The following is a 24,295-nucleotide window of genomic DNA, read 5'->3' on the forward strand; positions in this document are numbered from 1 at the left end:
GTCTCCCTACAGCTTGTGGTGGCCCTCATCCAGCAGCAAATAGACAAAGGGGCTGTGCAGCCAATAATAATAGATAAATATGAGACAGAAATGGAATGCATGGATTAAGGAAGATAACACGAATTAATGGCATCATTAAAAGTGCTGAGAAACGTAGGTCGGCTTGGGCAGGACATCGCTAGAAGTGATGACCACCGATGGTTAAAAAATTATCATTCATAATGTGCATTCCATCCTAGGAACCCAATGCGCAATGCAGGGAAAGCAGGAAACAAAAACAAAACCAGGGGCAACCGACCAAACTAAAAAGGGAAGGCCAGTTTAAAGAGATGGGTTTTCAAAGCAGATTTTAAGATATCTACCGACTCTGATTGCCTGATTTCAAGTGGCAAGGCGTTCCAATGATGGAGCAACGACCAAGGAATGCAAGAGTACGTCCATGGTAGGTGCAATGTGAATTATTTTATAGCAGGATTGGAAGAAATGACAGTCGTTTGTGGGGAGGCATTCATCCAGCAGTGGGTTGACCATGGCTGATTATAATTGGGAAGGATATAATAGGTGGTTTGTGCAGTTTTATATTTAAAACAAAACTTATCCATCAACCTTACCACCTCTGCACCGATATTTGGGACTCGACTGGTGCAATAATGTTGCTCTTCATGAATTATTACTCTAAGCATTGCTTGTTCTGTCCTATCATGGGTGGATATGTGGTCATGACACTTGACATTATGAGTCCAAGCTATGCACAACCTTTAAAATGCATGTAATTCTTTCTCGTCCCATGAAATGCCAAAGTGTGGCCATGTGGGAGGGTGGGAATTAATGAATGGACACCGTGATACATGCATTTTGTATAAGGAGAAAACAGACATTAAAGTCTCATTCAACTAGGCTTCCATGTGAAAGGTAAATCTGCACTGCACGATCGTTTATCATTATTAACATCATGCATGTATCTAATTTGGACTTTATTACCATATATCTTGCAAGGACCCCCTTGATTTAGCAGACCTTCACATCATGAGAGGGAACCAGACAACATAGAACGATTTCTGGATTCACTTTGATCGACGCCTTTGACCCGGCTGATAGGAAATGCTTCTTCACGAGATTGGTTTTGCTGCTCGTCAGCCATCCAAAATATATATAGTTTTCGTCCCCAGAACGGAACATCCATCGAGCTGCATTTGAGGGTCTGGTATAAGGTTTGTATGTAACATGGGGATCTCAGCTGTGTTCTTATCCTGGCCTCGGCACAGCCATCAATGAGTCGCTTGAGCCTCACGGCAGCCTCAACGTACACGTGCATTCTAATTTATTCTGAAAACAATGACTCCACCACTACAAGTGCTCACAAGTGTTAATTTTATGACCGTCATAAACAAGCATTCCTCAAATCCGGCCGTAAAATTAAATAAAAAACCATTGTGTATACATAGCAGGACATTTATTACCTTAAAAAAATAACCCGGAGACAATGTAGCATGTAAAATTTGTGAAAATGGTTGAAATTGACCTTTTTATTGGCGATACATCATTGTGATTAATGGCTGTGTTGGGTTGAGAGTTTCTGCATGTCCTGAATAATGAATGCTTTATTATAAAATAATCAGTCATTCGACAGTGGCATGGCTGCGCTTTCCTTACAAATTAACATGGGGATAGATTTATTAACCCAATATATGAAACAGCGCTGGCTACAAAAATAAATCTCCGTCTCCTAGCAGAGACAACATCTTCCTTCAAAGCAACTGCAGTGCAACAAAGATTAAAATGCAAATTACCGAGAGTGCCATGCAGAGCCCACAATCAGAGCCGCAATAAACAAGGAGTGTTAATCACCTGTAATCGAGAAGCATCAAGACCTGGGTGAAATGAGTAGCGGATTTGCATTTTATCAATCGCAGGTGCAGAGAGACTGATTACGCCATTATTTTTGCCGGATTGTGTTATTCTAAGTCGTCAAAAGCTATTTAAGACCGGAAGCACGTGGATGTCTTCAGTATTCTGGCAAATCGCCCGAAGATGCTGGATTAAATTTCCTGCGAAACGTCGTACTCAAATTGTAAATGTTGCGGATCCACTCTTTAATACGCCGGTGGGCTAAAGTAGTGAACTATTATGACATGGGAATGCACTCTTGTATACAAAGCAAAGTCTCGTGCAAATTTCCTCCTTTAATACGCGTGGTTATCTGGGGATATACACACACAACAGGATTAATTAGTTATCACCTTTTCTGGCCATTTCTTGTATCTGCATCTTTGCATAGACAATGCAATTGATTTAATGCTCATGGATTGAATACTTGCACCCTGCTTCGTATCCATGGATAAGCATGAATAGGGCAAACTTCTCACTAATTCTGAGCAAATAAACATTCGTAAAACAAAAATAATGCACGGATTAAAAGTATTTTCCATCCGTCAACTCGGGGCATGTATTATAGGAGAATGTAAAAAAAATAATCTGCATTTCACTGTTTATGTATAAACATGTAAAATAGTAACGCATGCTTTATATGTAATGTCTAAATTCCTATCACCACCTCCATGGATTTTCCACACGAGCATATTTATTATAACTGATGTGTAAAGTGATATGACTGGGTGGCACTGTGATTAAAGCTCTCGACTTGTAATTTTAGTACTACAAGTTTAAACCCTGGTCATGGGTGAACGCAGCTCATCCTTTCTCTGGGGTTAATTCAAATCTAAGTACCGCTTCAGGGAAGTTGGCAGTGCTCGTCCTATGAAGGGATTCTTCCTCTGCCATCGGAATGTGGAATGGCCACACTGACTCAAGGCTGCAGGTGGGGATGATAACTAATTAACAATGGTGCGAGTGTGGTGAGTCTTGGATTATAAATCTTGACTTAAAGCTTTCGTCACTACAGGAATACATATTCTATGGGTCTTTCGGTAAAGCCACGTAGATAGAAAAATAATAAAAATATCACGATGTTTCGATCGCAACACACGCAATCGTCTTCAGGTGAGAGAGAGAGAAAGCTGCTGAGACAAAGGCCTTGCATTTTAGTATCAGATTATACAAGGTGCACAGCAGCGATCTCATTTCCTCTCAGAAATGCCGCAGGTGTATATGAAATTGTGTTGTCCAATACAAAGTGGATGATAAAAACCCGTGATATAATGCACGAGCATAGACCCCACTCTGGCAGTGATTTAATGTGGTTTATATGAACAAATCTGGCTGGAGACACCAAGGCAAGTTGCAAGTTAAAATGTCGTACTGGTTGGGAGTCGACTCAGTCCATCATCCTTCTGAGGTCAATAAATGAGTGCGATGTCGGGGGAAGTCAGAAGTGTATTTCCTGAGGTAAAGCCAATTGAGCTGTACAGATATTTTTTTCAGGGGCAACTCGGCCATCAGACTCGCAAGTAAGCATTAGTTATCTGATCAATAAACTCACCCCTGTCATAGGAATGTGAAATTTCCACCACTGGTTCAGGGCTACCAACAGAGTTGAGCACTACCTAAATACTCATTTTGACATGGAGACACTTTGACTTGACGTTTTCCTTTTGATATCATGGACAGTAGTTTGGCAAATTTGTTTAAAATGTTGAATTAAAATGACCCAGACCATGCTACTTTTGTGTAATGGTTGTCACACTGGAATTGCAATCCGGAGGTCGGTTTCTCGATCTCCGAGCATGGCAGTTGAAACCACGGGGACATTTCTTAAGATCGCCCAACCTCCGTCCACCAGGAGCATACATGGGTTCACCACAGTTAGTTAATTGGCAGATCATGTGTTGTGGTGCAAAGTGTTGGTCCCTTTACTTCTTCCAAGATATCTACCCAGTGTGGAAGTGTAGGCCAAAACACCCTCTAGTGGGTACGCCTATAGTGGCATGAGCAAGTAATTTTAGGGCTGCACATTTGTTTTTATATATGTCCTGCTGTTCATTGTAAGCAATGGGGTATTTGTGAGCTATCTACTCTAAGTCTACACCAGTGAATATTAATAATCCCACGAGGCATGAGCAGTGTCACGATAAAATTAGCAACCTGCATAAACAACACCTCCTGGGGCAGTAAATGTTGCTCATTAAATGGATGTTTTCCAGAAAAATGAAGTTTCCATAATTTTATTTTATTTCACATGGAACCCTTTATGGAACATTGCTCTATTAAGCCATAGAAATCTTGCTTACATTTTTCCAAACGTATACAAACATTTAGGCAATTGTAGCCACATTTGGCGTCAATTTCAGCATTCAATAGACGTTTTTTGAAAATGTAGTCGTGTCGAGGGATCTTTAAAGTGTGCAAATAGGCAGTTCACGTCCATCGCGAAGACAGCTCACTAATTGCATTACTGTTCCTATAGCAAATTGTGAAAAAGTGATGTGGAAGGAATGGGGGAAAGACAGGAATTTAATCCTCCAGATTAAATGTACAACTTGCTCTATTCCTTCTCATATATGAGTACATGTTACGATGCTTTATGTTCTGTATTCTACCATATGAGAGGCTCATTCTTATTTTATAAATATTATATCACAAATCACATATATACTTCTCTAGATATGTGCCCATAATTTTTTTGGTGGAAATTTAAATTCCTAATTTGGGATTTGGACTTTAAATCTGAAACGCAATGGCTTGCTCCTGCGACCGATGTCAACAGATGTTAATGTCACTAACACCCCTGAGGGACTGTGCACAGTCTTGGTGTGGTCTGGGACTATTGTTGTTATTGTTTTGTTGCCTTGCCCAATCTTGCACATTGAGTGTTGAAAATATCGGCAGGAATTGCTGTTCTCATTTAATTTGAACTCGTATACTTCATTTATTATTTTTATTAAGTGACTTGCTTACATTTCCTATACTTTGCACTCCTATAGTTTTTTTTGTATTGTTGTTGTAACTTTCTGACCCGTCCCTACTGGGCATCTATGAAAAAAATGAGCTTCATAGCTCATCGGATCCCTCCGGGATAAATAAAGATGCAGACTGTGAAAACAGATAGAACCCTTAAATAACCCATTTCAACCCCCTCACGTCTGAGACCGTGGGAACAATTGTCATCAGGACGGACGCTTTGTTAACCCTACGAGAAAGCCACCCTTCCAGCCAGAACTGGACAGCTCCTAACCCTCCTAAGTTACCCCCACTCCCTCACAACCCCCTCCTCTTTTCCCACCCCTCGTGCATTAATTTGTGAAAACATTTCAGCGAACCATGATGCAATAACAACACTAAACTCTGTAAATAAGGATGTGTGTGGAGTGTAACGCCAAGACAGTGTGTTTAGTCTTGATTTGAAGCTTTCGTGACTGCAGGAATCCATACTCTTTAATCCAGCAGTTCCACTGCTGGATTATTTTTTCCGCCTGAGGACGACCGCTTGTGTTGCGATTGAAACGTCGTGATATATTATATTTTTTATTTTATGTTTCTACTTTCGTCACTTTACCGATATAACCAAAGAGCATAGTGTGTTTAGTGTTGGAATGTTACGTACCGTGCATTGGAAACGTGAACTAAGAATACTTTTTGGAAAAATGCCAACACGGAAAACGCATTTTTCATTTCCCACCAAACAAATTGCAGGGAAAGAAAAAAAAACCTCCAGCTGTGCAAATTTACCCAAAGGCGCATGTCTTAACTACAAGACCGTTAAGATGCTTCTCAAAGAAAATGTACAAATATGTCTGGAGTACATCGTGAATAAAAAGTAATGTTTAGAAACAACAGTATGATAATCACAGGCTTGCATTCTTTTTGCAATTGATGTTCCAAACTTGGGAAAAAAATGAAAACAATCCCAGCCACGTGGGTTACAGTGAAGTTGCTCCTGATTAATTTAATATCACGATAATATCCAGGGTGTACGAATGTTTTTTTTTGTTTTCAAATGACACTATATATGTACCTTTGAGATGGTACCGCCAGTATCAGATTATAGCCACAGAATAAAAGTGGGAACGAGAGATTGAGGAATATACTATAAAGATCACTAAACATTATCACACGAAACGATTTGCAGTCATGTTTAAGTTTCTACCTTTTACATCATCTCTTATTTGCCCACATATTTAATGAATACTGCATGTTGATAGAAAGTCTTCATATCACTATAATCATAACTTTTCACATATTATTATGAGCCGGGTGCTGGAAGTGGGATTAATGATGTGTAAAGGTGCAGCCCTGCAATTGTTTTCTCGCACAACTTCTGGCAGAATAGCCTCCAACAGAGGGAGCTCTTATAGAGCCCCTCCCAATGGGTGCTTGGCCTATTCTTCCATGCTGGCCACACATCTTGAAAGAAGTGTAAATGGGGGTACCCAACTTCACCTCACCGCACGCAACTTACTGATCGACTGTGGTGTATCCAGTTGTGAGTAACCATACCCTATATATAATGTGTGTACTACGTGACTTTGAAGTAGGGTAGACGGATCATGTAGAATATAAAACATGTATGAAAGAAACACACCGGCAAAAACGAGTGTTGTTCTTGCAGGAGACAGTACATAGAGTCGAATGATAGCCGACAATATTTGTGCAGAGTTTGAGAATTCTACCCTGGTATGGATCGGTTGTTTTATTTCTGGTAGTCTGTATTCCTCTCTTATGGCATGTGTATAATTTTCAAGGAAGTGTCCAAATGTGCTGAATAGCATTTTCCTTTTCAACATATCTTGTGAAGCTATCCGAAAACTACGTGAGGCTTTCTTGAATAAAAACTCATGGAGCAGCCCACAAATAGATTCCTCACAGCACTGCAGACGGAAGGGCCTCGACGAAAGGGAACTCAAGAGGGCCCCTTCTAGGGGGTGTTTGGCCTACTCTTCCACACAGGCCAGTTCATTTGGGAAGAGGTGGTAGAACCTACACTTTACCCCACCACACATGACCTGCTGATGAACGTATGTGTGGTGTACCCATGTATACTGCTGCGTGGACAGAGGTGGGGGGGGGGGTGTAAGAATCGTGACCAATTGCGTCAACTGCCTTGTACTTCATGAATGCGTACATAACTGTTCTACATTTTTTCGCGTGTTTTTTTTTGTTATTTATTCGAAAAGAGCCCGGAACAGAGCACGAGCAATAACAAGGGAAGGGTGGCACAGAAATTCCGCTTGGGCAGAAGACCTGAAACGCAGCGCTCACACGGGCTGCGGGAGAGGGAGATACAAGGGCCTCATCGCCCTGCTTGCATAGGTTAATGCGAGCGGGAGCACGGGATTTTTATCAGGGGAAGGGAAGGCAAGGGAGGAGGCGAAAGATGTAAGCGGTGGGGGGAAGTGTACAACAACAAGGTCTACCAAATAAAGTAACCGGCATGCGCCAAGTGAACTTATTGTCGATATGAATCCCGCAGACCAGCGGTTACCTTGTGTGATACCTCAAACGCCCATCCCCGCTCCGCACTACACCTCCCTACCATGCGCACCTTCACACCATATTCAGGAGGACTGAGGGACCATCTGGCCTCGAACTCCCCACTCTTTGCCCTTGGGCTCATGGCTTAAATGCTCCTTCCCTGCAAGGGCTACGAGGGTACATTATTATTGTTATTATTTAACCCACCTGGCCAATGTGGGAGGAGTACGATGGATGCCCCTGGAAAGCAGAATGCTTTTCAACTGGTGGACTGGAAGAGAATGTATCTTTATCTTACCCCACCCCCCTCGCCATCTGCTGTGGGCTTTCCAAATTCCTCTAAGCAGCAGTTGCTGCCAGATTGACTATCATTAAATTTACATTCACTTTAGACATTATCCTCACTTGGTGTCTGGGACACCTTAGCTCTAATGGAGACCATCAATGAATCAGAGACAGATATTGAAATTTTCCTTTGAAGAAGGGCAGTCGTTTAGACGTAAGAATAACCACTGCTAAATTTCCACGAAGTGGTATTCAATGTATTGACCCTGAAAAAGCGATGGGCTGAGCCAATCCACTCGCGGAATTTTCTTATAAAATTAAAGTGCAGGCAATAAAGTGTGTAAAGCGTCGATAGTTTGTGAGCAGAGCATCATTTAGTTTGCTCATTCACCTACCTGCATTCAATCGTAACGGGAGGATGGGTCTGGGCTCTAAAGGTAGGAGGACATTTGACTAAATGAGGCCCAAAAAACAAGCAGACACAAATTAAATGATGCACGTGTAATTGACAGCTCGTGCACAACTTTGCAAAGGCACTGGGACAGTTTGTGTCATGCGTGTCCCTGCTGTTAATATGCTGCAGCAAAACAAGTATTGGATTTCTTCTGAGACTTCCAATCCACTTGCTTGGTGACACGAAATAACCCATCCATGCCTATTCTTAGGTTTTTTCGGTAAAGTCACGTAGGTAAAAAATTTAAATTAATAAAAGTAAAATAAAATAAAAATCACGTTTCAGAGGCAACACAAGCTTCCGTCTTCAGGTGAAACCGTCACAGCCACGACAGCTGTATCACGTAAATGAGAGATTACAAGAGCTACCACTCCGTATATATAATGGTTGAAGAGGGGAAGGGCCAAGTACGGCACACTTTTTATTGATATGGTAAGGTGATGCTTAAGACTAAGAATAGACTGCATAACAAAATACTGAGCCTTTGTTATGGAGAGGTGCGGTTTGTGACTACGCCTAGCCTACATAACAAAAGTGTGAGAAAAGAAAGAAAAAAAAACTAAACCTGGTAAAACAAAATTGGCTGTCTATCAATAACCTGTAATAGTTGTCTGTCAAATAAGATGGTCCAAATAAGTGTAGTTAAATCTTTTTTGCATGGTTAATCACATCTTTCCAATGATTACTCAGTTTGTAACCATTATCACGGTTGAAATTATGTCTGTGTTTGTATATTTGTATGGCTTCGTGTACAAACCTTTGATGGTAGCCAGGAGGTTTGCAGAGCACCTTGGTCTCGGAAAAGACAATTTCACTGTTGCTCTGATTTCCACTTTTGTTATGGCACGTCTGTCTTCAGTACTCATGTCACACATCTCTTGCTATTCCACCCGTAAGGCAGCCTGCTGGGGAGCGCTATGAACCTTGGCATTCATTTCCCGGCCACAGTTAACATCAGTGGCGAGTGATATCCGAACCTGGTCTTGGGGCCTTCCCTTCACCAACCCGCACTGATCAGTGTGGTCAAAGAGCTCTCATTACTGATGTGTCACGGGGAAGCCTTTACCCAGCAGCATTATATTGATAAAGGGCATTACGTTGCTATCCTGTTATCATGACTACTACATCTATCTGCTTATTTATTTCCTTCTCCATCTCAACATGCCCACTGCGAAGGTCATATGCATAACGTTACCCCCTTCCTTACCACCAACATACTTGACGCCCGTGTGCGTAGTTCACACTCTGAGCAATTGCGGCAGACATTGGGATGCGAGTTGCAATTAGTGGAGACCACAGAGGAGGATAATCATGTGTACTCGCCAACCCATGTAAGCTTGATTCCGCCGATATTTTTTAAACCGTTTATAATAACAATGCAATTTATAACGCGCGTAAATTTGCGGACGTAACTGCTGCAACTCAGAGGCGCGGAGCCAAGCTCAAAGTCACTTGAAGGCGTGGTTGTAGAGGTGAGTTTTTAAGTGTCTCTTGAAAGAGACGATTGAGTTGATGCTACGAATGTGCAGAGGGATAGCGTTCCAGACGTGACCATCCTGGATCTTGGTATCAAGAGGAGGTAGTGTGTCGTGCTGCGCAGGCATCTGCCGTGTGCTGAGCTGCAAGTCGTCGATAGTGAAGAGAGGTACGGGGGGCAGGTAGATGTGAAGGCACGGTGGCAGAGGCAGGCGATCTTGTATGTGACCCTGCTGGCAATGGGTAGTCAGTGGAGGGCACGGAGACAGGGAATTGAGGCGAGACGGGGATGAGTGCGGCCAATGGCAACGCGTGCCAGGTTGTTTTGTAGTCTTTGAAGTTTTTTGAGGTTGCCAGAGGAGGACCGGACTAGGTCGGAGTTGCAATAGTCGAGGCGAGACCCAACTATGCAACATGCCAATGTGTTGGCGGTTTCAGTGGAGATGAGAGGACGTCTGTGTCTGAGAGCCTTCAGGTGAAAGTTACACGAACTGATGATATGATTGGTTTGAAGGTCGAAGGATAAAGTTGAATCTTTGATGCCACCGACTGCACACTGATGTTTAAAGCAAACATTGCACCGAAACATCTTTTTTTTTTCTTCCAAAATATGTTAGGCGGTGTGATTAGCTTTGAAATGTTATGTGTTTATTGTTTTTAATAAAGCAGCAGAATGCCGCTTAAATAAGTAGCGAGTGTTTGGCGAGCGGATATTATTGTCCTACTCGGTATTCTTTACCAATTACAACCCGCATTATATGTTGCCCATTGCATTTGCTTCGAATTTGTAGATGCACATTGCTGGCAGTGACCTTGACTGTAGGTGGTCACGCTTTATGATTGTAATACTCTGTCAGAAAGACGACACGTGACTTTTTTCACTGTGGAGGTGGTGTTTTAATGTTTTCTGAAGATGTAACTCGCGCGCGCACACGCACGGTTGTCCAACAGCACCACTAGAGGGTGCTCAAAAAGTTGGCTGAGTCAAGCCGATTCAGCCGCTTGCCCCCGTTGTGCGTGGGCATGACCGAATAAATAAAAGCTGCTGCTGCCAGCGCAGCCACGGCAAACAGTCACTGCTGATGGAAATCCTGCGGCAGGCTTTTGGCATGCGGAAGGCTGCGGAACTGTGCGTCTTGTATGCATATCATAGTCATGATGATGATGGCATAACACATTGGTCATGTTATTATTATTACTACAGAACTTTGCAGCACATTGTAAATCCTTGCTGTTGTCGATCGTGGCAGTTGTTTGACCATACTGTACTTCATCACGATCAGTAGAGCTGGCTGGTAAACGGGAGGGATGCAGGACTGGGCTCAGATATGACTCACCACAGAGTGAGTGATTAAAAAAAATAAGCTCAGGGTTCTGTTTGTCGTGCAGTGCACTCAAGATTGTTAATTAAAATTCCTTAACTTACAAATAATTTCCCGGATTGATTCATGCAAGCTATGTTGACTGTCATTATGCCACTGTTCAGTGGAGTGATGGTCGATTCAACTAAAAATTCATAATAATTTCGCATTGGACAGGTCACGTACGGCCAACTTTATACAAAAGTTAAAACATTCTGCCATTACTCATGGCACAATTGCAAAATGGTCCAAAGCATGTGCGGGAGTAGGAAGGAGCCAATAATTGTGAATGATGATAAATGGATGCCGATGGTGAAGAAAAATTGATTCTCATGCTGTTGTTGCAGATGATGATTAAAACATAATTATACTGTTAATTGGATGCTGCTAGTGTTGCATATGATGATCAATAAGATATGATCATGATGATTTGTTGGAGTATATTTCATCACCGTGATTATTATTATGGTAACTGAGAATAGTGGTACATTCGAGGATAACAGTCATGATGATGATAAATGGATGCTTATGATGATAAAAAGGGGATGATGTTGATGCTACCATTGCTACTGTGAATGCTGATTTTCCATCAGCTACTAATGTTGATGAAGATAACACAGCAGAGGTGGAAATCTATACTGAGTCATAATAATAATTTGAAGAGTGTTTTGCTTGTGAGAGGAAACTTCAGTAGCGAGAGATGAATCATATGTTCACATAGTTTGAAGAACCTATAACTCTACCGTCTTCTCCTGGCCATCTCGCAGCCGAGCGGATTGCGAATTTTTTGTATAAATCTCCATGTGATCCATCAACCCATGCCTCACGAGGAATTATATGTTTCATACACACATTGTACCAGGCACCATTTAAGACTGAGTTGACCTAGGAGAGGCTCGGTACAGGTTATCAAGTTTGATACATCCCGTCACTCACGCGTGCTCCGGGCTGGCAATCAAAATCAAGTCAACGCAATTTGGAGCGCAGTGCACGCACCGCCACATTTCGCACAAGACGTACACAAACACCCACGTACATTAATGCATTTACATGCACAGGAGGCACACGGATAAACATAAACAAAATACATAGACATGTTCACGATTGCAACCATACACACAAACAACAATTCCCTGTGTAGCCTTATAGACTATTGATGTGAGTCTCGGTGTAGTGGAGCGAGTGGGGGGGGGGGGTCAGGAGGGTTCAATTTGCATGACAAATGTCACTGGAGATCGTTCCCAGGCCCCTACCTTCATCAGCCCACGCTGAGTAGCATAACTGAAAAAGCATGAGAAGATTTTCCTCCAACAGTGGGTTGGCAATGGGCTTTACATCTTCATTACATGTGTTTTATTACCAAAAGCCTGTGGATTACCTGGTAATGTGGACATTGCTGTTGTCCAGGCATGCGGTTTATATTAAGCGTCATCATTGTCTAATATATCTTTCGTTTTGAACTTCAGGGTAGTGATTTGGGCCGGAAAATTGACATCTGGATTAAGCAGCATACATGGCAGGGGCGGTTTCTTCATTAGGGCGATTGGGCGACGCACCACCAATGTCATTCAACCACAGAGTCACGCTAGCCGTCACTGTGCCTCTGGGTATAGTCCAATCAGCGTCATGCTACGTTCTGTGGAGTACCGCCTCTTTTTGGGCGATTTCCCTCCAGCTGAGAATCGCCCCGAGTGGTCCCATAGACTTACATTCAAAGATGTTTTTTTTCGAACGGGGGCGCTGCAATGCATTCTCTATGGCTTCCGGGAGGGCTCGCCCTAACGTGCTTACGTCATCATACGTGCTTACGTCATCATCCAACAATATAATTTGTCGCCAACTAGTGGAATCTTTAATAAAAGAAACTTGAGTGGTTTGTTTTAATAGTGAGTATAGAAACAAACAAGATGTATTGTAAGAGTCACTTTTTTTTTCATTAATATTAAAGAAGTAAAGTTGTCTTTACAGGCTTAAGCTGTTAATTTATCCATTGCATGGGTGGACCTTATCCTTATCAATCATCCAGACATTTGCCCCCCCTGAGAGATGTTGCAGGAGCCGCCACTGATACATGGTATGGCATTTCCGTATCAAGCAGGAATTTCACAAATTATGTGCAGCAACAATCTTTATAGGAATCAGTACCCCGATTTTTGTTGGTAGTTAACTAAACCCAATATTCACTTTGGGTAAATAACATGAAAATGTATTTACCCAGGAAAAGCTACACTCAGTCCAAATGCTCTGTTTGTCAGAAAGGTCGTGCGATGGCAAACCAGCATCGGTTACATTAAACGTGTGTTTAGTTCTGGGATCTAATTGGAGAACCCGCAGGGAACCCATGCAGAACTTGGAGGAGATAACATACACACTCCGCACATAATCGGTACCGTTTTGTGGCAAGCCGTTAGTGATCAGTAGTGTGTATTAGAGAGTCCATAAATGGCCATTGGCAGTGTTAAATTTTCACCACTGGCTCATGGCTACGAAGAGAGATTAGAACGACTGCATTGCTTGAGCAGGGATGCACTTTGAGTTATTTGAATGACTTATGATTGCATTAGTTCTCTGAATGCATTAGGCTCTTTTTTTCGTGAACACTTACATGTTATAAAGATTATGATGTGATTAGTGTATTTTTGGGTTATGTAGTGTTGGTATAATGTACATATTTCACTGTGATAGTCCACCACCAAGCAATGCTTCGATTGCATTTCAGTATTCTGGTTTTCTGAAAAACCAAATACATTTTCATCCTTGAGTACGTGGCAGCTTTGCAACAGATCCAAAGCGGTGTTATTCCAGACTGCACATCCGTGACTGGACTCAAAAGAGTGCACGAGAACAAATGTTTAGGCTTCCTTGCTAATTGGCATGTTAGTCCACGTGTCATCTTGATTTTATTGGCTCTGTCGGATGGTTTTGGGTTATATTTAAACATTAACTTTTTACCTACGTAATCTAACCCAAAACGAAGTAATTATGATGAGTAATATTCGTTGTGAAAGCCGACGTATACAATTAAGATGATGCCACCGTGCAGTAATATATAACTTTTATTAATACTAAATATTAATATATGCATTCACCTAATAAGTAATGCACCCTTATAATGGCTCGCCATGTTATGGTACCATAGTAATTATGGTGATTATTTGTATTAAGAAAGCCTCACAGAATGGCATGATGCAGCTCCCGGAGGGTCCTGCACGTTGTTTAACAAATTTCTCAGTGAGCATTACGCACGTGCAAAGGCAACCGGATTTCTCATTAAACATTGAGGCAAGGCGCTAATGCTAAAACATGATTACAGAGAGGTTAGAAACCTCTCTGGTTTTATTGCGATATCTTGGCCACCTCACAGATCAGCAGGGTGGAAGTGTCACTCACTCACATGCTCGTCTTTGCATGTTAATAATCACACCTTTCTCTCTCTCATGATTACTCTAATTTCTCCATTTCTACTCGTAATTATATGGTCAGTGCTCATATCAAATGCCTTATATTATGCAATGCTTTATGATTTGCGCACCCATTACACTCAAGTGCCAGAAATTGAATTCAACCACTAGCCCCACTCATGCATTCTAATAATCTGGCCTCAGAATGAAAAAAAAACAGTGTAATTGTTCAAGCCCTGACTAAAAACTAGATATATAACAAGACGTGCATGACTAAAGTTGTAATAAAATGAAAGCTAGGTCCGTAATGTTGGAATATATTTGAAAAATTGTCTTACACTCATGCCAGCCAGAGGAGATAGTCAGCCTTCCAACTACCAGGGAACAAATGCCTCCAACATCTGACATTAAAGAAAGTATTGGAGGTCGCCGGGTGGCTCAGGGATACCACTGAGATCCTGGGTTTGAATCCAGGCAAATGCTTGTGATTAAACCGGATTCTCAAGTACTTTGAGTTGTTGGTCTCAGCGAGGTCACCAATGCCTGCACGAAAAAATATATCAATAGGAAGTTTTATTATTAAATTTGGCTACATGCTGGCTCTGTAAATTATATTACCGAGTAAATTGTCATGCAAATAATATTACTCTCACATGTTTCCAACGCGTAAGAGCTGGTGGAAAAGTGATTTCCTCGACTGTGTGAATAAGAGGTCACTTAAAGGGATCTCAGATGGAGCCCTGTGATATCTGCCTATGTGGGCTGTGAGCTTACATGCAGATTTTCACTGTTTTGTGACATATTTAAATGCATACTTTGACTTGTGACACGACGGCGAAATACCAATTGGGATGAAATTCGACAGTGCAAAGGATTATAATTTTTGGGTGAGATGATGCATGCTGCATTCGTTGAATGAATACCGACATAAACACACAGCACGGGTCTTACCTCCATCCTCTGTGAGCTCTCACTACGCCGCCACGCATCAATTTTACACCACAGGCTGGCCACTAGCACAAATCACCCATGGAAGAGGCCTGTTATGGTACTGTGCAGAATAGGTGACCAGAATTGGCACCGAATGCACGGGGCTTGTTCTTCATTCCACAGGGAACAGGCTTCTCTGCAGGGGTCCTTTTCCGATTTCCCCACACTGCTGTCTGCTAAGTGGCTGTGTGTAGTAGCGGGCTGTGTTCTGAGTGATTGTGTGTGTTGGTAGCCTGTACGGTGAGTGGCTGTGTGTGTGTTTGCGGGAGTAGTAGTGTAGCTATTGGCGCTGCGCTACAAACCCGGCTTCCCGAGTTCGATTCCCGCTCACAGCCGACACCAGTGACGATTATCTGAACTGGGCTTGGGCCTCCCCTATGTCGACTCAGTCTCAAATGAGTACCTGGAGAGGTGTCTAGTATACATCGCCGGTCGGGAGACAGAGGCAGCCAGGCGTGGTGCTGGTCACCCACCCCCTCGTGTGCTGTGCCGGCCGTCATTGGTGCTTGCTAACAGCACTTTCTCCAACAGTCTGTTAAGGTGAAATGGGGGATCTTTGTCTTTGTGGTAGTTTAGTGGTTAGCGTGCGGTGCTGCAAACCCGGAGACATGAGTTTGATTCCCGCTCATGGCCAACACCAGGGACAATCATCTTAACCAGTTCTGGGCCTCCCCTAGGTCGACTAAGCCTCAAATTAGTTTCTGGTGCCATCATCGCCACTAGGGAGACAAAGGAGGCCAGGCACGGTGCAAGCCAAACATACCCTCGCGTGGGGTGCCGGCCTTCATAGGTGTCCACTAACAGCATTTTCCACGATAGTCTGTTAAGGCTATGCGGGGGACATTTTTAAGTGCTGGCCACACATTAACCACACCACCTTGCTGAACTCACCAAGGAGCATCACACAAACTCCAGTCATCCTCGCAACGGCTTTTGGCTTATCATCGAACAAAGATGGCTACTGCTTCGCACACTTTCAGATGCGCTTCTGCGGCCATCTTGAATGCTCTTCCTTCTGATAATAATTCGGAAGCCACTGGAGCTCGGCACTTTTAAATCTAGATTGAAAACCCCAAAATTGCTTTTTGTGTATCGTTTGTTCTCCTTGCTCCACACCTCCGATTGGCTACATATGGTGCAAATGAAGTTCAACTTATATAAATGCCACGTTGGCGAGATGTTAACTACCTCACCTAGTATACAGGAGGTTGCGGGTTCGATCCCAACCCTGATGCCTGCATATTTGAAGAGTGCATGTTCTCCCCGTGGTCGCGTGGATTTTTCTCCGGGTCCTCTGGCTTTTCCCTCCACATTTAGAATCAACATGCGTTTTAGAATATTTAACTGCTATAAATGTCCACGTGATAAGCTACTTCGGCTATATGTTGTGGCCAGGTCGCTTCTGAAAACGAGCTCTATAGCCCAGTGGGCCTTACCAGCAAAAAAACACATTTGAAATATATAGTTTAGTTTAGAAATATTCATTTATATTCATTTGTCTCGTCTTTATGTTGGCAGGCTGGTGGGCAACCTGGTCGGAGTGGGGTGCCTGCTCGCGCTCGTGCAGAGGCGGGCTGCGGGTGCGGAGGCGGGAGTGTGACGCACGCTGCCCGCACGCCTGTGAGGGCCTGGCGGAGGAGACGGACGGCTGCAGCGAGCAGGACTGCCCCAGTAAGAACACGCACAGCAGCGGTGGCGGCAGCTGGGAGCCGAGGTTTGGTGAAGCACCTTCTAGCCACACCACGGGACAATTGCATAGCAAAGTCCCACGTCCGACTCGCCGGAGGCTGAGGCATAGGCAGATGTGTGAAAAGGAACGGATTTGTGAACACCTTTGGCAAGTGACAGTTACAGAATCAGAATATGTATGCATGCTGGAGGAATCCGATGAGATACAAAGCTTTTTTTAACAGATGTCCAGTCGGGGCGAGTCAGAACGTTACAACAGCAAACGATACAAGAACACGATAGGAGTGCAAAGTAAAAAAAAAATCTTATTTTCTTTATCTTACCAGGAAAAGCCCACTGAGCCATTGGCTTATTTTTTAGAAACCGAAAACGTTAGCTCAACGAAGTGGCTTATCGTGTGGAAATCTATTGCAGCAAAATAATCTAGTAATCTAACTGTGTGCACAGATACTGCATTGGGTAGGGCAGTTAATTGGTCTGGGCAGATATGATACGGTTGGATATGCGACGTGGTCATGTAATTGGATGGTTGCGAGTTCAATATCCAGTTGGAGGTTGATAAAAACAATATATATCACCCATCTGGGGGTCAATTAAATGAATGATACTTTTCCAAAGTCGGCAGTAGTTGTCCAAATGGCCCCAGCTGGAGGAATCTGGAATATGTGCTGCTGGTTCAGGACTGCCAATTGAAATGACCACCGCTCCATGTTCATTTCAGCAGGGAGGCAAGACACTCGGATTTTGGGACACCGAGTCCCAGTCAATGTATCTGCATCACATTTTTCGCAACGCACGAGTCATTGTTTGTTATCCTAAATGGAACTTAATTGTCACCGCCGGTGGAGTCTCCGAAGGCCAGCCGCTACCGTAGATATTTGCGTGTAAGTAGAATATGTATAAATCGTCATTTCTCCAAACCCCATAGGTGCCTCAAAGCAGCACAAATGTGTACGGAAAAAGAATCACAAGCCCTATTATCCACGTGCGTTGTGAAATATTTACATATGCCACATGATAAATTACCAGGTGTCCCAAGCCACAACATAGACCCAGCGTTGCATGAAACACAAGGGCTCAATTGTATCTTCTTTGGGAGTGCACCACTTCATTGGTAAAAAGCTCAGTAAAATTAATTATTGTATTGTTACGCAATAATTAGTTAATACAAGTGCTAGCCACTGTCAGTATACTCATACACATGGTCATTATGTGCTGTGTTCATATTGTAATGAGATTAAACTCTTACGTATTGTTGCCTTGTGAATCATCATTGTTATTGCAGAACTAAAATCTCTCTCTTCACTTTGCATTTGGAACATTGATGCGGTCTTTCTGACAAGGAGCCAAGAGGTTTATAATAAGCGATGGAATAAATGCCCTTCACAAATATATGGTTAATGTATTGTGTAATTATAACGTCATGCAAATCACATAGTTGGTTAATTTACATTAAGTTATACTGATCTATAAACATGACCAGACTTGTATTTATTTTCCTTTATATATTCACAACTGCACACGAGCATTCATATTAATTCATTTAAGACATAATGCTCAGCTTTTTTCCTAACTTTTATATTGAAGTCGGCATTCAATGACAAATATTATCAACAGTAATACATTCTCTATAGCAATGATTATATTCAATATAAGCATACAATAATCTGATAATAATGGTGAGATCAATAAATCCCACCAATTGTGCCGATTTGAATGTCTAAGTATAATAAACGCAAATTAACACATTATATGATATATCTTTACATATTACTCAAGATAATACGTGGCTGGGAGTGCAAATTTAGATACAATCATTTGGGTATTTTTCGGCAAGCTAATACATTTAAAGATACACTCCACTCACACTTCTATTAAGAGGCTCTCTGTTACATTAATGGGCATATATGTTCAACGGCCGAGTTTTATGAGAGTACTAATGTGTGACAATTATCTTTAAACTAGCCATAACATTCCTTCAACTGTGGTGAATATTCCTGTTTGTTCAATTTATATGAATACTGCACATGTGCCCCTGAAAAATAATGATGGGGAACATTGTCAAGATGTGAAAATAATCCATTATGCAGAAATGCCTGCAACAATTTGCAACTTAAGTTATAGTAACAACGCCATATCATTTACAGTTATCATTATTATCATAATCGGCCCTGCTCTATCTACTGTTGGATAACGACTCTCCAAATGCGACACCATCCCCCGTGGTTACATTGCCAACGTCCACAAGGCTGTTGCACATGAGTTGTTCTCATCACTCAATGTCCACAGTGGTCATCCTCTTGGGTGTGTTCTCTCCTTTAGCTGCCATTGTCACCAGTTTTGTCCATCGGCCATCACTCCTTCCAGCGACGTGTCCAAGCCCATTTACTTATCTTTACAATTATTATGATGTCCCTAAGTTGTGTTTGTTCTCTGATCCGTGCAATTGTGTTTCTTTCTCTATGTGTGTTTCCAAGCATCGATCATCTCTCCATGCTTCTTTGCACACTTTTCAGAATTTGTGCCATATTCTTTGTCACTGTGCTTGTTTATGATGCATGTAAATGCGATAAATCTACACTGATTTATTTGTTTCTTAAGGCACAACACATTGAAGCATCACGTCAATGGAATGTGATTCACTCATTCACAACAGCATGAAACGTATGAAAAATGAAATTCATAATAAAACAACTCCATCCTCTTGTTAATTGCATTCAGTCTAGGTCCAAATGTCTATACTGGTTCATTAAATGAAGTAATCACTTGGAATCTATAATCTTCATAGATGCCCCTCGATATCTGTAATATTCATAGTTGCATTATCCATACCTACAATATGTATATTTATGTCCATGCAACTCTTGTTGTTAGCAGATCTTTCTCCTAAATCAGCAGTTGTCCTGCTGTATCGGTTCCACCTGATGACGGTCGCTTGTGTTGCAATCGAACCGTCGTGATTTAATTTGTATTTTATGTTTCATACCTGCGTGACTTTACCGAAAGAACCAAAGAGTATAAACACATACTCTATTAATGTTGTTTTAATCCATATCTTCTCTCTTCTCCTCGTCAGACAGAAGGAGCCAGACAAAGTATGCCCTACGAAGCCACGGCCTGCGCTCCGTGGACTTCCGCAACAGGGAGACACGGCCTGCTCCTCCCTACGTCGGCTCATCCTACAGCTCGCATTCAGGTTGGCTGTGCACAGGGCTCACACTGACGTCTGGTCGCACTGGGCTGTCTTGGGATCGGTGCTTCTGCACGCTTGCGGCATCACACGTTTGCCATGCACGTGCCAATTGACCCCCCTTGGACACCCTTGAAAAAAAACGAAATGTTTCATCAAAAGGGACTTTTGCAGTTGGCATATTTACTGTAGTAATACTACTATAAGAGTTGCAGAAGTGCTTTATCGTGCTGTGGGTGGAAGCTGGGATAGGTAGACAATGCCAAGTGAGCTGTTGCCCCTGCTAGGATAGATTTGGAGCTCGTTTTTTTTGTTCTCTCTCAAAATTGTAGGTTCAAAGTAATAGTGATTTCAAATCCAAAGTGTCTCTTCTCCAACACTGGGGCAGCATTCATCTCCTTTGGCAGTCTACGTGTCAGTTGTGGGAATCCGGTAAGTGCCATTCTCTTCAAAGCAGAGGGTGATCCGTGCATAGATACGCCTCTAAAATAACGAGGAATCATAAAGAAGATTACATTTAAAATATTAAAGCGTTAATGTGTGCTCCACCAATCGAAGTATGCTTATTAAATATGTGAATGCTTTACTTTGTAAGGAATGTAATAATCACATTCTCAATAATCAACAGCTGTAACAGGATAAGAAAGTAACAAGGTCATTAGAAAGCAGTGGGATATCATACCTGTCAACCCCTTATTATAGACCAATTCACCCCGTGCCGTTATAAATCTCAATGTTCATCCTACAAAGTCCCATCACAAGGAAGAAACACGAACAAATAGACAAAAAAATGCCAATATTGAAACGGCTGTATGCCGTTTGGACCTGAAAACTCAATTTCCCTCTACAAGAATATGGATAAACCGTATGTGTTGACAGGTATGGGATATATATATATATATAACTGGATCAGATTGTACAGCCACTGTGGACGACTTGGTACACATTTTAATGAACCTCGAGCCATGATGGGTTTAAATTTGCAAATGTCCTAGCGAGCAGCAACCACATTCCACTCTTGCAGTATTCAGACAGTTTCCTTGAACAGCAGCAACAAAATGCATGATAATTAAATAAAAGCATGAGATTGTTATTAACTGCAATTGGTGTGTTTGCACTGTAATTGAAAATATACTGAATGCATTTTATAAGACATATGAAATATTATCTGCTGAAAATTCCATTTGCAAATGTAGCAAAAAGGAAGATTGAATTGATTTTATTGTTGCACAATAATTGCATGGAAAATGGGACTGTAGCGATTTGAGGAATAGCATTTAAAATCCGTATAATTGTAGCCACAACGTCGCATGCATGGCATGAGTGAGTTGTCTGCTAGGGTCCTCCTTGTCCGATTGATGGGAGTGACAAGGTGCGAACTGGGATGTCAGGACTGCCTTCTTAACCTCCAGCCAAAGAGACGAGACTGAAGACTTGCCGGTCAGAGAAGATGCAATTGCTTAGGACCGTCTCCTTTGGACGAGCAAAACATGTTTTTTGGTCCAAGTATAATGCTTGTGTATTTTTGTGGGTACAACCTACGAAAGGCAGACTTTACATTCACACCCTGTGCCTTTCTCACGAGCTGTTTCTGCTGATTAATTCTCAGTTTGGCATTTTCCAGAGAATGGCATAGTTAGATCATGTGAAACTGTTGATAGATCACATATCATATCACAACTCTCTTAAAACGAATCAATGCATTGAGTTGCCTGGCTGACTGCTGACTGGGCTCCTCTGCACCCCTAGACAATAGCCTTATTGTTCGTGGCTGCAGGCCATTGCCACCAAATCTAACTGGGTAACTGGCTCTATGCGGATGTTCGTGTAATCGATGCAAATTGAGGTGAATTGAAATGGTGGAAGGAGTCCGGCAGACATTTAATAGATAGTGACACTGAATGGGTGGCTGTAACATTTCCAGAAGATTGACACGTTTCTCTCGAACCTTTCAATATGTGCTCCTATTAACGTAATAGTGCCCCGGGTTATCGACTCGTTTTTTCATCATTGTGGAGATTATATATTGAGAAAAAGAGATAGGAAGATAATATCTCTTTCATATATCTGTCTCTCCACGTAAAAAAAAAATACACTATTTATTTTACACCCCATTGACCACGTGACCTGATGGGTGTGCATCATTTTAGCAGCATTGATAAAAAAAACAAGCAAACTCATTTGACCAGCATTCAATCCATATAAGGAAACGTGTATACCAATGGTCCTTAAATTATATATTTCCTCAAGACTGTGCACCCGATGGGTTTTGTAAAACATACTTTGAGTTCTTTATTTTTACATGGAGAGGCCAATATATATGGAGACATATTTTCTGATTATCTCGATGTACATATTACAATGAGAAAGTTGGGAGCTCAAAATCCAGGTCGTGGATCAAGTCGGCAAATCATTAATCTGGGGTTCGTAAAATAGGTACCACTTTTGTTAAAACAAAAACAAACGCGGTTGTCCTGTGCAGAGACTGGCCCCATCATAAGGAATATGACATTTCCACCAATAGCTCAGGGCCACCGATGGAGACGTGATAATTTTAGCAGGGAGACATGTTTGAGTCTATGGAAATGGCACTCCGTCACTTATAATATAATCTGTTGAGTATTGGCCTTGAACATGCGGCAATGTCACGTGTATTGTTTTATTATCTCTCTTACGAGCACTGTTGCCCACGGACAAGGCATACTTCTGGTCATATTGCATAAAATATCTGTTCATGAAATCAGTTTTTTCCCCCACAAATATTAAATAACTTCCCTGCAGAATTCCTTGAATGCTACAGCAAAAATAACATTATAGGTTTAAACTATCATCATAGAGCAATCTGCAAAATGTATTAAATCGTGTTCCTTTTGTAATTTAACATATGATACCACCACCATCGCTACTCCATATACAAATAATCACCTACATTTTTTTTTATTCTCAGAGTGCTATCATAATTTAACATATGTTAATATGCCCCTTGAATATTCTCACAAGACAGTGTAATATGTCCTAGATTTCAGAACAAATTAACCAGCGCTACACTTTTAATACATTTTCAGAACATTTGGTGCACGCACAAATGATATGCTATCTACATATAAAGGCTCCAACGTATGACACTTTCCTTGTTCATTCAATTAATTAAAGTTTTGTCCAATTCCAGCTATCTAAAAATATTTGCATCCGGTCCAATTAACACGAGTGATTTGGGAGTGGGTGCCCCTTGCGTGACTTCCTTGCAGTAATTTCTTTAGTTACTCCCACTGAGAGATATTACCATATTTTCCAGGTAAAAAAAGATGCTCTGGAAAGTAACATTAACCCTAAGACTTGTACCCAGTATCCATTATGTTCTCTACATCACACACCCACACACACAACTGCCTTGACGATGCACCCAAAACTTTTGTTTAGGGAAAAAGTGCGTGTTATGATCCAGAGATACGGTAATGCATTAGGGTCGGAGATATAACAATGTATATCTGTCTCTTCATGGACTCATCAACCAGGAGGCCACATTCTCAAATAAAATAAACTCTGGACTTCTTAAAATAACTGCCAACATGTAGCTATAAAAAGAAAATCTCAATTATATGTAATTTATAAACTAAACTACCAAGTAAATTGTTATTTTACCAGGTAAATTCCACTGAGCTATATAGCTCTTTTTTATAAGATACCTGGCTATCATGTGGACATTTATAGCAGTCAAATATTCGAAATTCATGTTTCTAAATGTAGAGGGATAAACCGGAGGACACGGAGGAAAAAATTCCCCGCGACCACAGGGAGAACATGCAAACTCCAAATATACAGGTGTCAGTGTCGAGATTTAAGCCACAATCTCCTGCACACCAGGCGAGGTAGTTAACATCTCGCCACCGTGGCACCCTTTATACATTTGCCAAGGGCTCAACATGTCCTATTTGCTGTATCTGTGTGCAATGAATGAATGTGCACTCATGGGTTATTCATGAGCACATACCTGCCCTTCTGTAAAATATACAGTCGGTGCAACTTTTTCGGAACATTGTTGTGAATAACAATGTTTAAGTTTAAATTTCGATTTAAAGCT

The 24,295-nt window shown here is 41.8% G+C and overlaps 1 protein-coding gene across 9 annotated transcripts in view; it reads left to right on the forward strand.

Moving 5' to 3' along the window:
* LOC144935839 (adhesion G protein-coupled receptor B1-like) overlaps window positions 1–24,295 on the forward strand; it is a 136,578-nt gene that overhangs the window by 19,484 nt on the left and 92,799 nt on the right. For all 9 annotated transcript variants that reach the window (XM_078862636.1, XM_078862640.1, XM_078862642.1 and 6 more), the window contains exons 3-4: window positions 16,854–17,006; window positions 20,101–20,220. In XM_078862636.1, the coding sequence (XP_078718762.1) occupies window positions 16,854–17,006; window positions 20,101–20,220 (273 nt within the window). The remainder of the gene's footprint in view (window positions 1–16,853; window positions 17,007–20,100; window positions 20,221–24,295) is intronic.

Source organism: Lampetra fluviatilis, chromosome 14 (assembly GCF_964198595.1).
Source record: "Lampetra fluviatilis chromosome 14, kcLamFluv1.1, whole genome shotgun sequence".
Lineage (NCBI taxonomy): Eukaryota > Metazoa > Chordata > Hyperoartia > Petromyzontiformes > Petromyzontidae > Lampetra > Lampetra fluviatilis.